The 14,387-nt window shown below is 45.5% G+C and overlaps 1 protein-coding gene across 1 annotated transcript in view; it reads left to right on the forward strand.

Moving 5' to 3' along the window:
* The window catches only part of Tnfrsf21 (TNF receptor superfamily member 21), a 52,366-nt gene that overhangs the window by 23,435 nt on the left and 14,544 nt on the right, over positions 1 to 14,387 (forward strand). The window contains exon 4 of the mRNA XM_070023575.1: positions 8,707 to 8,972. Within this exon, the coding sequence (XP_069879676.1) occupies positions 8,707 to 8,972 (266 nt within the window). The remainder of the gene's footprint in view (positions 1 to 8,706; positions 8,973 to 14,387) is intronic.

The following is a 14,387-nucleotide window of genomic DNA, read 5'->3' on the forward strand; positions in this document are numbered from 1 at the left end:
GGTTAACGCTGCAGTGGATGTGTAGAATGCAGTATATTTGTTTGTAGATACTAAAGAGAACAAGACAAGACACTGCCACCAAGCTATGAAAAGGCAGTGGTTGAAACAGACGTTCAGATAGGAAAAGGCAGTGGTTGAAGTAGGCATTCGGATGTGTTAGAATTAGTGAACTATAACTCAGCCTGGTGGTGATTACCTGTAATCACAGGAGGCTGAGGCAGGAAGATTGCAAGGATTGCAAGTTGAGGCCAGTCTACCTAGTCTAGTGAGACCCTAGCGGTGGTGGCGTTGGCGTGATGGTTGGACTCTGGTAATGTTTTATTCACACACATCTCTTTTCCACATTGTCAGAGGACACAGTTCTAACCCCACTGTTCAGTTCCCAGGATCATCTTCCTGGCTTTACAGCAGTCTTCAGCTCTGTGCTCCTTGATCCACTTTCTAACTGGTTATTTTTCAGGACACCACACATCCCCAGTTCTCCTGTGCTGTCGCCAGCTGTTCCATCCATGTCTCCTTGGCTGGTTCCTCATCTCTGACCTCTAAGCAGTGGTGTAAGGACAGTCATGTTTATACCTCTTTCCTGCCTACACACTTTCCCTCCCTAGGTGATCCACGACTCTAAATAACCCTTTATCTATGAGTAATTCCCGGGTGCATAAAACCCAGCCTGGACCTTGTACCTAACTCCTTCTGCGTGCTAGACAAATAGCTGACAGGTACCTCACACTTAGGATATATAGTACCAGATCCCCACCGTCCCTCCTCACCTCGTATCCATGGTGGAAAGTGTTCCTCAGCTTTGCAGGTACACAGGCCACAACCTCAGTTGTCCCTGATTCGTGTCTTTCTCACCTCATATTTGGATCACTCTGAGTGTTTCTTGGATTATCGCTGTGGTTTCATTATCATCTGTGGTCTCTTCGGTTTATTCTTGATACAGTAGTCACAGTAATACCATTCAGGTGCCGAGTTTGCCTAGTGGTGTTTCTCTCTTTAAACTCTTGGAGACTGAATGTAGAATCTCTGCTGAGAAGTGTGATGTGATCGGCCCTCCTCCCCAGATTTCTCTAGAGCTTTACTCTTGCTAGTCTGGTACTCTACACTTGAGCAGTGCCTTCAGCCCTGCCTTACTATGCTTATTTTGGAGATGGTGATTTTTTTTTTGTAGATCCCGAGATTCATCAGTGCGTAATAGTTTCTGTTGAGTTAGAGTTATTAACTTGTAGTTGTTATTTAATGAAGTAGTAGTTAATTCAAACCATTTCAGGGGGAATTCAACAAAAGTACTAAACGGTTCCTGCAGCATTCTGTCCTGACCCGGGAGCATCCCAGGTTCCCAGTGCTGAGGCGGCAGGTCCTGGGTACTGCATGGACTGGGAGTTGTCCTGCTGAGCTGGCCGTCTGTAATCACCTTACGGTGCTGGTTTCTTTACAGGACACTTCAGGACAGATGTGGCTTAGACAGCTGACCTCCGCAGACGGGTTCCACTGTGACGGGAGAGGCTCAGGGGCCTTTCCTGTTTGTGAACTTGGGCTTTCTAAGTGGGAAGCGTGGAAGAGGAAGCCCAGGTTCTACTCACGGTTGAACATCAGGACTTAACTTTACATCATCACAGAACCTGGGGACGTGCTAGGGCCATGTGGCCAGGCTTGTGTGACGGGCGTAGGGCCACAAAGGATTCTCAGTGGCCTAAGTTAGATGACAGTGGAAGGGAGACTCGGCTACGAGGGTGGCAGTGACAGAAAGGCTGCCATTCATTCATTCATTCATTCATTCATTCATTCATTCGTCAAAAGGTTTTTGTTATACTCCTGATGTTCATGAGACTCACGTGGATGGTGGTAACAGTGGCGATCAAGGCAGATGCAGGGCTTGGGGAGAAGGTAGTGAGGAAGACTACCTCTGCCTTCATGAGCGTTGTTCAGGGTGGAGTATCCCTGCAGCAGCACTCAGACCGGCTTCCATCCCAAGTCTGAACTTGACACTGCACCCTCCATATGTGCAGTCTGTGTGGACGCTTGTCTCTGGGAGGATGAAGGGGGTGGAAGATGAGCAGCTGTCTTCCACGCGGGCTCTCAGGAGACTGCTGGGTGTTTGTTACAAAACCATCACGGAGAGTCCTCTGTCCCAGGAGGACGCTAGGCCTTAATTGCATCTATGGGAATCTTCTCTTTCTAGAAGAATAATGAGGACTGACATCTCATGTATTCTGCATGCAAGAAGCAAAGGGAGTGCTGAATTCTTTCAAGCAATGATTGGCTGCCATGTTAGTGCTGGAAGCCTCGTTGCATCTTTGATGCACTGGTTCTTCCCAGTGTTGTGCAGCTCGGCCGAGTAGTGATTGTAGAAACAAAGGAAAGCTTTTGTATGGATTCTGCTTGACGACACGTATTTCAGCTTTAGCACCTCCTGTCGTTATATAGTTCAGTTCAGCTTCTGTAAAGCTTTACAGAAGCTCAATTGTTTTGTGTGTTTTTGTCTTTTTTTTTTGGCGAACTGAACATTTCCAAGTAGTGCTCAAGTTAGAGTTGTCACCCAGATGCTATCTGATTGGAGGTTTTAGAAAGCACTGGGAAGTGTCCTTTCTTCCCTCATGACCGTGGGTTACCTCATGCCTCTATTCTTTGGCTCTCTTGCTGTGGATAAGGTGTGAGCTTTGGGGAAGGGCCCACAGAGGACCTTTGTGTCTCCTGTGTGTGGCAGGCGCGGTGGCAGCAGTATTTCCCTTCTCCTAGTTGCTTCTCCATGGCTACCTCTATGTTCTAGGGAGCTGGGAAGCCCAGGCAGCCGGGGGCTGGCCTAGCACCTGTCTGCACAGAACTCCTCCCACTCTATGTACATGTCTTTCCTGTCTATGAAGACACAGGTCAGAGGAAGTATACTGAGCATTTTTAATGCTTTAATCCCGTAATCATGTTCAGCCCACCAGGGAAGAAATGGTATTTCCATTTCTATTGTGTGGGCCCTGAAATCTTAGAGGTTGGCAGGGTCACTCTGCTAAACGAGCCATGGAGCTGGAGCTGGAGACCAAAGCTTGTGACTGCCGACTTTATGATCATCCCATGACTTAATCCTTAGACTTCTCATGCTTTCTTTCCTTTGAGCCAGGACCGCTCAGCACAGACAGCTCCTGGCAGCTACAGCTTCTGCTTCCTTGGGCCTGACGCCTTCAAACACTCAGCCCTTCAGTGCAGGAAGAGTGTTGTTATTTTGAGAGAAAGGAGATGAGGCATTTTATTCAGTTAAGCAGTTTGGATTAGCCGACTGTCTCCAGACATGAACTTTGATGGAACAGAGGCAAGCAGAGACTTGGTGGTCTTTATTTCATTGACTTAATTTTTTTCCCAGCTAGATATCAATGAATAATCAGTGGGAATTTCCACTGTTTCTTGAGACAGTTTAAAAAAATGTTTTTAACAACATACTTTTTCAAAATGTGTATGCTCCTTCACAATCCGGTGGGATTCGCTCTCAGTGGCCACAAGGGTTGGTGAACCACACCCAGCCCTACTGGGCCTGGTTTTGCAAATCCTACAGTGAGAACAGAACCAGTCTCGTTGGGACTGGTGAGGGCTACCTGGGCCATATACAGCATGGCCGAGCGGTCACCAGAGATGCTACTGAGTGCTCAAAGCCACACGTACGTATTGTCATCACCATCACAAGAAGAAGCAGGCTGGCCTCCTCACGCTCATCTTGTTTCAAGTTCCATCCTTTTTAAGAAAGAAAGGAATTTACTAGCCTCTGAGAAATCTGTCTCAGCAATACATGACTCAGTCTGGCCAGCCTGGAGTGAGGGCATCATGATGCAGCTCGACGGCATAATTCCAGTGACAGTGCTTCCCAGCATTAGTGACAGGAGGGCGTTCACTACTTGGCTGGGTGACCGTGTACTGGGTCCTGACCTCTCCAGATGAGATTTCCTGTCACCAAGACAAAACGCTTGCAAGGTCATGTTCACGAAGCACGCCTGTTCATGACAACCATGTGTCGAGTACACCCTCAGAGTCTGAGGGGACTGGTCCCAAGGTGCCCTCCTGGGTACCGGCACCCAGGGTGCTCCCATCCCTCATGTGAAACAGCAGAGCACTCCGTGTAAGCCACACACACTGCCCTTACATGGCAAATTCATCTTCCCATTGCCGATAGCATCCCATACATCTTGATCTGCAGTTGTTTGGATCCATAGGTGTGTGAGTCCGTGGACACAGAGTGCCAGTAAGCGCCTGTGTGTTATGGATGTACATGGAATATACATGGAATTTAAAAAGAAATAGCAAGACACACAGCAGAATAATTTTAAAAATACCTTCTTTTTTTCTCATCTTCCAGCTTAGCAAATCTCTCTGAAACCCCTCTGTGTGCTTTTGCCTTCCTACTTCCTCCCAGAGGGCGGTGAAGAACGCTGCTGAGCAGGGCCGGCTCGGGGAGTTAACTCCATGCTTCATAGGGGGGCTTCGCATTGAGTAAGAGGCCGGGATGGAGCCAGTCTGCAGCCTGAAGGCTTAAACTTGGCTTCTAGAACAGAAATCAGTGTGTTCATTTTTTATTGTAGGCCTGCCTGCCTGCCTGCCTGACTCCTCCCTCCCTCCCTTTATTTCTCCCTCCCTTCATCTGCCTGTTTCTTCCTTCCCTCCCTCCTTCTTTATTTTGTGGCTTAAAACAGACTAGATTTGGGAGAAGGGGCTTTTCTGAAGCTTAAAAACAATCTGTAATTACACTTTAAAGGCTGTGTACTTGCATCTAATGTGCACCGAGCCTTAGGTTTTAGCGCTCAGTATATAGGGAGCATTCATACTCATGGGTGTGCTTCCAAAAATAAATTAGCTGTAGAGAATGTTAATCGGCCCATCCCCAGGGACCACAGTGAGTGTCCTCATTGTCGGGTGAGGAAATGAACATGACAGTTAGTGGTTTGCCCAAAGCCACTCTGTCATGGGCTTCACAGAGATGTAAGCGGTGATTCTGCTTAGAAGAAAAAACCCATGTTTTCATGTAAGACACTGTGGGCCTTAGTCAAATTGACCTAAATTAAGACCCAGGGTGTGTGGAAGAGTTACCACATTAACCTCTAGAAAGAGCTAGCTTGTTTCTTAAAGTTACACGTGGGTTTTAAATAGGACTTGGGTTTGGGTTTTTTGTTGTTGTTTTTGTTTGTTTTGGGTTTTTTTTTTTGAGTCTGTTTTGCTTGAAATGAAAAGTTCTGCTCCAACGAAACACCACTACGAACATTTAATGTCTGCTGGCTCAGGTTTTCCTTACACCACCCGGGCAGATGGTGTAAGAGGTACGGTGATGCGTCGGCTTGGTGCATGACTATTTTCTTATAGCAGTCTCCTTTTACTGTTGGTGAGAAAGGAGCCTTCTCCTCGGAGCTTAGATGTTTGGAAACAATTTTCAGGTCTCTGATATAGGATGCGAACATAAGCATCTGCCTCAGTAGAATTGCCATGGCAAACTAAGGACTTAGGCAGAGGGACCCCCAGCTCATCCATGTTCAGAAAAACATGGCGTGTGTAATTAATTGTTCTTGTTTTCTTAGGCAGAAATTCATTTTATAAATATTTTCCTCAACAACTGAATTGCAAAATGAACCAAAACTAAACAAGCTCTTCTTTATTCACCTTGTTTCTTCTCTTCCCTAAATCTCACATGGGAACGGGACCCTATTTATTTTAAATATGTGTGTCCCAGTACTGGGCTTTGACCTCAGGGTTAGGGTACCCTCCCTGAGTTTCTTTGCTCACAGCTGGCACTCTACAATTTGAGACATAGTTCCACTTCTGGCTTTTTGGTGGTTAGTAGAGATGAGTCTCTTGGAGTTGTCTGCCCAGGATGGCTTCACACTGGGATTCTCAGAGCTCAGTTTCCTGAATAGCTAGGATAACAGATGTGAGCCACCAGCACCCGGCTCATTTTTTAAAAAGACATTGTTAATAACCCTGTATCAGGTAATATGAATGTGGCCTCATTCAAAGACATGACATTGTGATTCACCACTGATTTCAAATACCACAGCTCTTCATACTACTTGCATCTGCACTGTGTATTAATTCAGGCAAAGTCAACTTGTAGTCGCAGAGGGAAGCAACAAAGCCATAGCCACCAAAGAGCACTACTTAAGAGAGAGGTTCATGCCAGGGGTTTATCTGACTTTGTGGATCCTGAGATGAGATTTTGGCATTGTACCCTATGTTCCTTGGATTTGAAGACCACAGGCATGTGCACATAGATCACACACACACACACACACACGCACGCACGCACGCACACACACACACACACACACACACACACAGATCCACAGAGTGAATAACAAGTCAGAACAAGAATACACTAAGCAGTCAGTCCCTCACTTGTCCATAGTTTTTCTTTTCATGTTTTTGGTTACTGGTAGCAAAGTCTAAACATATGAAAGGAAATTAGCCGGGTGAAGTCTGCTGCCCTCTCCTACCCTCCCCTGACTGGAATGCCCTCGGGTTGTCAATCCGTTGGGTGCAGCTCATACCTGCCCTGCTTATCAATGGGGCACAGTGCTTGTGTCTAGATAATCCTCATTTTACTTAGTGATGATCGCAGCATTAAGAGTGGTAATGCCAACAATTCACACTATGCAAAAGAGAAGTCATAAAAGGCAAAAGTTCTCAATAACAAATGAAAAGTCATATGCTGAGTTGGCTCCTGTTTCCAGCAAGAATTAACCTTCTGGGTATGAAAGCACAAGGAACAACATCAGTTCATGCTAGTTTTACCATCATACCCTTACCTGTGAACAGGACAGCTATGGTGTGTGCCAAGTGACTGCTTAGGATGGGAAAGAAGTAAAATTATTGTTGGGTTGTTTTACATCCCCGCTGGGGGAGTCTTGGATTGAATCCTGTGGATTAAAGAGGACCAACAGATGTTAATTATTGAGGAGGGCAGATAACCAGCTTAGGTCATTTGTTCAAAGGTGTATTCTCTCTCTTGGACTGTAGCGTGTATTAACGCATTTGGTAGTGGTTTGCACTTTGGGGAGTTTGAATCGAATTACCAACCTGATGAGGTAGATTCAGTACCTAACCCACCCATCCTTGTGACATTGAGCCCCAATAGGTTAGCTCCTCCTCTTCTTCCTGTGCAGTTGGAATATTAATGCCTTCTAAAAATGTTCGCTGAGCTAATGCCTTTACATAATACCCAGAAGACAACATCTACTATTGTGCTGTCATTGTGACTTCTGTCTTCATTATGTCTCTGCAAGTCAACTTAGAAAACTGCACAGTAGCCAAGAAAGTTGCTTGTGGAGCATAGATAAGGGTACAGAAGGTGGACATTCTTAAGGAGTGCGTCTGTTGGGGAGGAGTAGCTGGGTACAGTAGTCAGCTGACGTATGGACAGACAGCATTCTCAGAATCTGCTCATTCCACCAGCCCAAGCTGGTATGGTCCACTGCTGTTGTTTCTCTATATCCATGAAGCTGCTGCTACTTTGTTGGTTACTTAAGTAGTAACAAAGGGATTATCCCAATGACCTTCATTGACTTGGCACTCCAGACATCTTTTGGGAAGTGATCTGTTTTATTTTCAGCATAATTCTTTGGTTTCACATTCAGGAAGTGATTTTTTTTTAATCTAGTATTTTTGTGGTATCTGGATGGAATCCAGGACCCTTGCTTATCAGGCAAACATTCTAACTACTGAGCCACGCCCTCAGCCCAGGAAGCAAGGGTCCCAGGATGCACCGTGTCTGTCCATGAAGCACTTGGTGATAGAAAGTGATTCAACCACTTTGGAAAGCAGTATGGAGGTTCCTCAAAAGAGTTCACATAGAGCTCCCCTATGACCCAGCAATCCCACTTTTGGGTATTTACCCATATGTTTACAAACAAGACCACACTAAAGCTACCAGCACAACTGTGTTTATTGCAGCATTATTTACCATAGCTAAGATATGGAACCAACCCAGATGCCCCTCAGTAGATGAATGGATCAAGAAAATGTGGTATACATACACAATGGAATTCTATGCCTCCATCAGAATGACATTGCCCCATTTGTTAGGAAATGGAAAAACTTGGAAAAAATTATATTAAGTGAAGTAAGCCAGGCCCAAAGAAACACAGGTCCCATGGTTTCCCTAATTTGCAATATCTAGTATATGTATGAGTCAAGTGGAAAAGGTCAGATAATGTGATGTTAGGAAAATGAACCCTTAGATGTGTATTTTAATGTTTTTTTTTTCTTTCATGCATGTGTTTCTAACGCATTTATAAGATTATTTCTTTGTTGCTTTGTATGTCCCTCCCCCACAGTATAACCCCTGCTTTCACTATATTTGATGTCAGTATAACTTGTGGAGGAGATGGGGAAAAACAAGCCATTTAAGGATTCAGGTAGACCTGTTGCAACAATGTTCAGAAGTACAAGTTGTCATGTCAAAAACGAGCTTTACAATGTCGGTGGGAGGGGAAGAATTGGGTGGGGGGGGGGGAGAGGCTGGGAAGAGAGGTGAAAGGTAAACAAAGGAGGAGGCTGCAATGCTTGGTAAGAAATGTATGCATTATCCTGTCCATGTAATTGTAACCCCTCTGTACAGTATGTTCACAAATATAATAAAATTAAATTAAAAAAAAGAAAGAAAGTGATTCTGTCCCTTTGATGGAGAGACAGGAAAGCCTCCTCCTCCTCCTCTCAGTTGGTTTTGTTTTGTCTCTGGCGTAGGTATTGACATCCTGAAGCTGGTGGCAGCCCAGGTGGGAAGCCAGTGGAAGGATATCTATCAGTTTCTTTGCAATGCCAGCGAGAGGGAGGTGGCCGCTTTCTCCAACGGCTACACCGCGGACCACGAGCGGGCCTACGCGGCCCTGCAGCACTGGACCATCCGGGGCCCCGAGGCCAGCCTCGCCCAGCTCATCAGTGCCCTACGTCAGCACCGGCGCAACGACGTCGTGGAGAAGATCCGCGGGCTCATGGAAGACACCACCCAGGTAACACCTCGTCGCCGCTCTGTCTTGGATGCTTGGCAGTTCACCCGCTGTGTGGGTCGCAAGGAAAACTAGCTGTGGTAGCAGGTGTGGAGGGCACACTCTCCAACCTTCCAGGGTAGGGGGTCTCGAACCATAGAACCATTACAACCATACGGGAACTTTTAAACAGTTTGGATGCTTGGGCCCCACTGCCCCTCAGTCAAATTAGAATCTCTAGGTGGAGAACTAGGAGTCATTCGGGTTTTGTTTTTTGGCAGTGTTGGGATTTGAACGAAGGGCCTTGCATTTGGAAGCTCTCCACGTGATTATGACGTGCAGAGTTGAACCTCATCTTGATCTTTGGTGTAGCCTCTAGCATCAGGCAGTGAGCCTCATCTACTTACTATCCCACGTGTGTGCTCCTCCTCACCGCACACTCGAACAAATCCAAGAAGGAAGTCATCTCCTCCCCTCTCTTCCTTCTCCAGGGAATGCTCAGTGTTGTGTGGCTGAGTTTGGGGGGGTTCCCTCTCACCCCCCTCCTCTACTGCAGGGGAACTGGTGATACTCACATCTGGTGCTAACAGGCCTGGGCCTCCTCCTTGACAGTTCAACCCCATGTAACTGAGACGGGCACCCAGGAGTGTGAGTCCCATGCATTAGTGAGCCCTGACTCTGGGCCACAGACAGTCTGCACCTGAGCCATCTCTAGTGCTTGCTTGCTGAGTGACGTCAAAGGTTACTTCACACCGACCCCCATTGACTCTGTTACCATATTTGCAAGCTTATTGTTAATGCTGTAAACACGGTGTACAGAATGTCTTCTACAAATGGTATTTGTGATCATTATGTAACTCCTGTTACTGAGCTGCTGTGTAATTACAGTAGACTTCCTTGCAAGGCCATGAGTTAAGTACAGAATTGGGTATTGGATCATAGTTTCTACAGACTTTGAATTTCAGATTTTGGGATGTTTCCCAAAATTAAAAAAAAAAAGTTGCCATTAGAACTTTATAAAACCCACTTGAGATTCAAAAGCTCATTGTCTTCTGTTAACTCCTTAAAAGAAGTAGGTGGAGTTGTTTTGTTTTTTTGACCATATCAACTCAATTTACTATCATTCTACACCAAAATTTGTATGTCAAGGGACTCAATATATAAGAAGTCAAATATCTGTAACTGTTTATACTAACAGAACAATACTGCTTATCTAACAGTAAACATTCATCATTACCCACATACAATTATGTGGATAAAAATTTATGGGAGCTAGTTAACTTCAAAGGTGGTCTTTTAAAGTTCCTGGTATATTTTTAACATCTTTTAAAATGTGTGATTTCAGGGAAAATGTTTACTAGTAGACTATAAGCATGAAAAGGCACACATACCAACGTACATGTGTGTGTGTGTGTGTGTGTGTGTGTGTGTGAGAGAGAGAGAGAGAATTTTCTGAGAAGGGATTTCTTTTTTTTTTTTTTGGGTCCGGTCGTGGGGCCTGAACTCTGGGCCTGGGCGCTGTCCCTCAGCTCTTCAGCTCAAGGCTAGCGCTTTACCACTTGAGCCACAGTGCCACTTCTGGCTTTTTTCTTATGTGGTGCTGAGGAATCGAACCCAGGGCCTCTGGCATGCAAGGCAAGTTCTCTACCACTGAGCCACCTTCCCAGCCCCAGAGAAGGGATTTCAATAAATGTGATACACAACTAAAGCTGAACTTGAAATATGTTCTGTAATTTTTATAAAGGGAGTCCAGAGACACAGCATTACTGTGCTTTCTTGAAGTGGTGATTTTAAGGGAAGAACCGGACAAATGGCTGTAACTGAATTGATGTAGAATTAGATACTTAAACATAAATCACCGCATCTCCTTAATGATTGCCTGTAAAAAAGGTGATGTGTTTGATGCAACATGAGGGTTTGGTTAACTCAAGTCCATGGCAGAAGTCCTGTGGGAGAGGAGACTGCATACTAAGCAGAATAATTCACCCTAAATAAGAATGAACCTGAAAAGAAAGCACCTTCCCAGTTACCACCCTTGTGCACGCGCTTGCTCCTCCTCCTTTCTCCTCTGTAATACAGAAAGACCCTAATGGCAGCTATAGTTTTTATTAGCTATGTTTTGAGAACAGTGGTGTGGACATCCTGTAGCTTTCTGTTTGGTTCCTGTGGCCTGTGTGTTAATGATGGGTGCTTTCACCGTGTGTGAGTAGTGTGTACCAGCGTCTAACAACATTCTTAATCTAATTCTGACTCTTCATTTCACGCCCAGACTTCTGCCTGCCAGTTCTTATTAACTGCATGGTATGGAACTGTGTGTGTCCATGGATTGTCTCTGAGATTGGGCAAGTCAAACAAGAGGATCAGAAAGCATGGGGGCATAATTGAGAGCTATTTTCCCCATCATTCCATAGTTTAGAGCAGCCAGCGTTCTGAGGCTTTGCCTCTGGCTTAATGGACTCAGTGTGCAAAAATGATACGATTTTCTTCCTTTCTCTTTTGAGTGCTTAGCCCTATGGTGCGGCTTTCAGTTGCTTCTGTTCAGAGCAGCTGGGACATGAGTAGCACGGTGGCCATGTGCTGTTGATAATGGCTGGCTGTTTCGGGGAATTGAGGGACATTTTTCAGGCATTTCTTTTTACAAGGTGAATATTTAAATGGAACCCAAACTTCTGGAATCATATCTTTGCTTCCAAGGCATAAGCATTTGATAGAGGCAGCAACTTTCAAGTTAACCATATTTAAGTTATAATGCATGGCAGATAGTGGGATTTTTTGCTGAAGATGTTTTAAAAAAAAATCCCCCAAACAACTGACACAGCATCCTGAACTGGGCATTACCTCTGTGTCATTTTATTTTTATTTTTTGGTGTCTTTGAAGGTTGTCCCTCATAATGTACAAATACGTAAGGTTTTCCTTAAACTTACTCAGACAGCTTCTGCCCCCTAACTAGAGAACTTCAATGTGTTGACAGTTTTTAATGTGCTCGCATGTATAGTTACGTTTGAATTACCCGTATTATCACTTGTTTTCTATTTGTGCAGTAGTGTCTGTGTTTTTGCCTGGCTCAGCCTGGACGGTAGCTCTTCTGGTTACACTTCCCGCACAGTTGCAGTGACAGGTGCCCGTTATCATTCACACCTTTTTTCCCCCTTCTAGTTGGTTGCGATAGTCTCCAATCACAATCCTAATCTTTTGGGTATGGCTAGGATGATAGGCATGTGCCAGGGGCGCCTGGTAGAAGAATATATATTTTTTAATGTTTTACTTTTGTTGTTGTGATGGATTCTATTTGGCTATATTGGACTTTGCCCTCAGGGTTTTGTGGTTGGTAGGCAGATGTTCTACTGCTTGAGTCCTGATCTTGTCTCAGCCTCCTGAGTGGTGGAATCACGTGTGTGTACCACAGTACTGCCCATTGCCATTGCCATGGGTTTTAATGCTATAAATTTGATTCCCACCAGAGGCATGATCATTATTGTCTTTTTTTTTTATTGTAAAGTTGATAAACAGAGGGGTTACAGTTCCATAAGTCAGGTAATGAGTACAGTGCTTCTTGAACAGTGTCACCTCTTCCCTCATTTTTCTCCCATTGATTATTGTCTTTAAAGTTAAGATTTATGTAGCTTTCCTTGCATGCCTATATTTTATATTGCCTTTTATACCCTCCTGCCTCTTCAGCCTCTGCCATTGCTCTTTTGCCTAAAGAGTATTTCTAAGAGCATCTGTCCAACAGTAAACTCTTGTTTGTCCAGAAAATACTAAACAAACAAAATGAAATATGATTACTTCACCATAGTTTTGAAGGCTAGCTAGGAATGGAGGTGGAAGCTGGCAGTTGTTTTCTTTCGGTCCTTTATGGCTTGGGTTCCTCTTGCTGGGCAGCCGAGGAGAGAGGACGGGCTTTCATTTTGAACTCTCTATTAGGTAACATACTGTGGTACCAATATTATGCCAGCCATGTTAGCAATGCAAAGACGATCAACACAGCAGTCCAGGGCACTCGCAGATACATGGAGAGGACCCTTACACAGACTTACAAGGAAGCCAGCCAGCCAGCCAGGAGGGCTGTAGGAGCAGGAGCCTGGAGAAGCACACCACAGGGAATTCCTGCCCTGGGATGCAAACTCTGGAGGGGACTGAGCACATCACATGACCTCGTCCCCCACAAAGCAGGGCCAGTGAGGCTGCTGGGCCAGGGCTGCATGGGAAGGAAGGTCATAGGACCCCCGCACTTAGCACTCCCAGGATGTGTATCACTAGCTGCAGTGATTTCCCTGCTCCAGAGGCAAAAGGGATGGAAGCACCTTCCTGAGGAGCTCCAACCTGTACTCATGAGGGACCTTTGAAATCCTGAGCACTCGGGGTCCCCTCCTTCTGGGTGGGGGGTTTCCCCTATCGGAGACTGCTGGAGGGTTGCTGTCTGCACCCAGTGCCCAAAGAACTGGAAACCCCAGCTCACTGTAAATACTGACCTCTGCCTGCCTGAGCGAGAGTGCTTAGGCTGGTTGGAATGATGTCTGCAGTGAGGACAGAGTGCGTGGGTAAAAATAGTGTTCTGCTTTCCCCAGGCTTGAAGAGCATTGCTCCACAGAGCCTGCAGCTGTTCCCCCCGCCTCTGTTGTGACTTCCAAGGGTTAACCAGTGCAGAGTTTTCTGTATACTTTCCCACCCCCTTTCCATTGGATGGAGCACAGGAGGGGACTCCATTCTTCTTCCTAGGGAGCACTGGGCAGACCATTATTTTTATATAGTTTTTTTTTTTTTTTTTTTTTTTTTGTTGGTCGTGGGGCTTGAACTCTGGGCCTGGGCGTTGTCCCTCAGCTCTTCAACTCCAGGCAAGCGCTCTACCACTTGAGCTACAGCGCCACTTCCAAGACCATTATTTTTAAGACTTCCTTTTCAGGGCGCATTAAGGGACAAAGCCCTTTACACTCTGTGAAATGGTTATCAGCACTAACTGAGGTAGTGACTTCTTCAACTAGGACACACCAGTTGGGATGTTAGAGTGATTCCTAGTGGCTGGGTACTGAGTTGGGAAGTTAGAGGGATTGCCAGTGGCTGGGTACTGTTGGGTTATTAGAGGGATTGCCTGCCAGTGGCTAGGTTCGGAAGCCATCCTGGTTTGCATTCTGGGGCCCTTCAATGGTTTCTCTTTGAATGGAAGGGGAAAAGAATTTTTGTACACTTAAAGAAATGCTAACCGTCTGGGTGTAGGGGCACAGGTATATGATCCCAGCCAACCTAACGCAGTTAGAAGTGAGACCTTGTCTCAAAAACAGAATAAAAACACAAAGGGCTTGAGTTGTGGTTCGAGAGGTAAAGTTAATGAATAATTTGTGTCAGGCCCTGAGGACAATTCCTTATACTAGAATACACAGAAACAAAGACTACAATGACAAATAATGTACGGTCTGACTAGGTGTCTGCTTTGACTGGAG

Source organism: Dipodomys merriami, unplaced genomic scaffold, assembly GCF_024711535.1.
Source record: "Dipodomys merriami isolate MVZ:Mamm:240054 unplaced genomic scaffold, mDipMer1.0.p SCAF_16, whole genome shotgun sequence".
Lineage (NCBI taxonomy): Eukaryota > Metazoa > Chordata > Mammalia > Rodentia > Heteromyidae > Dipodomys > Dipodomys merriami.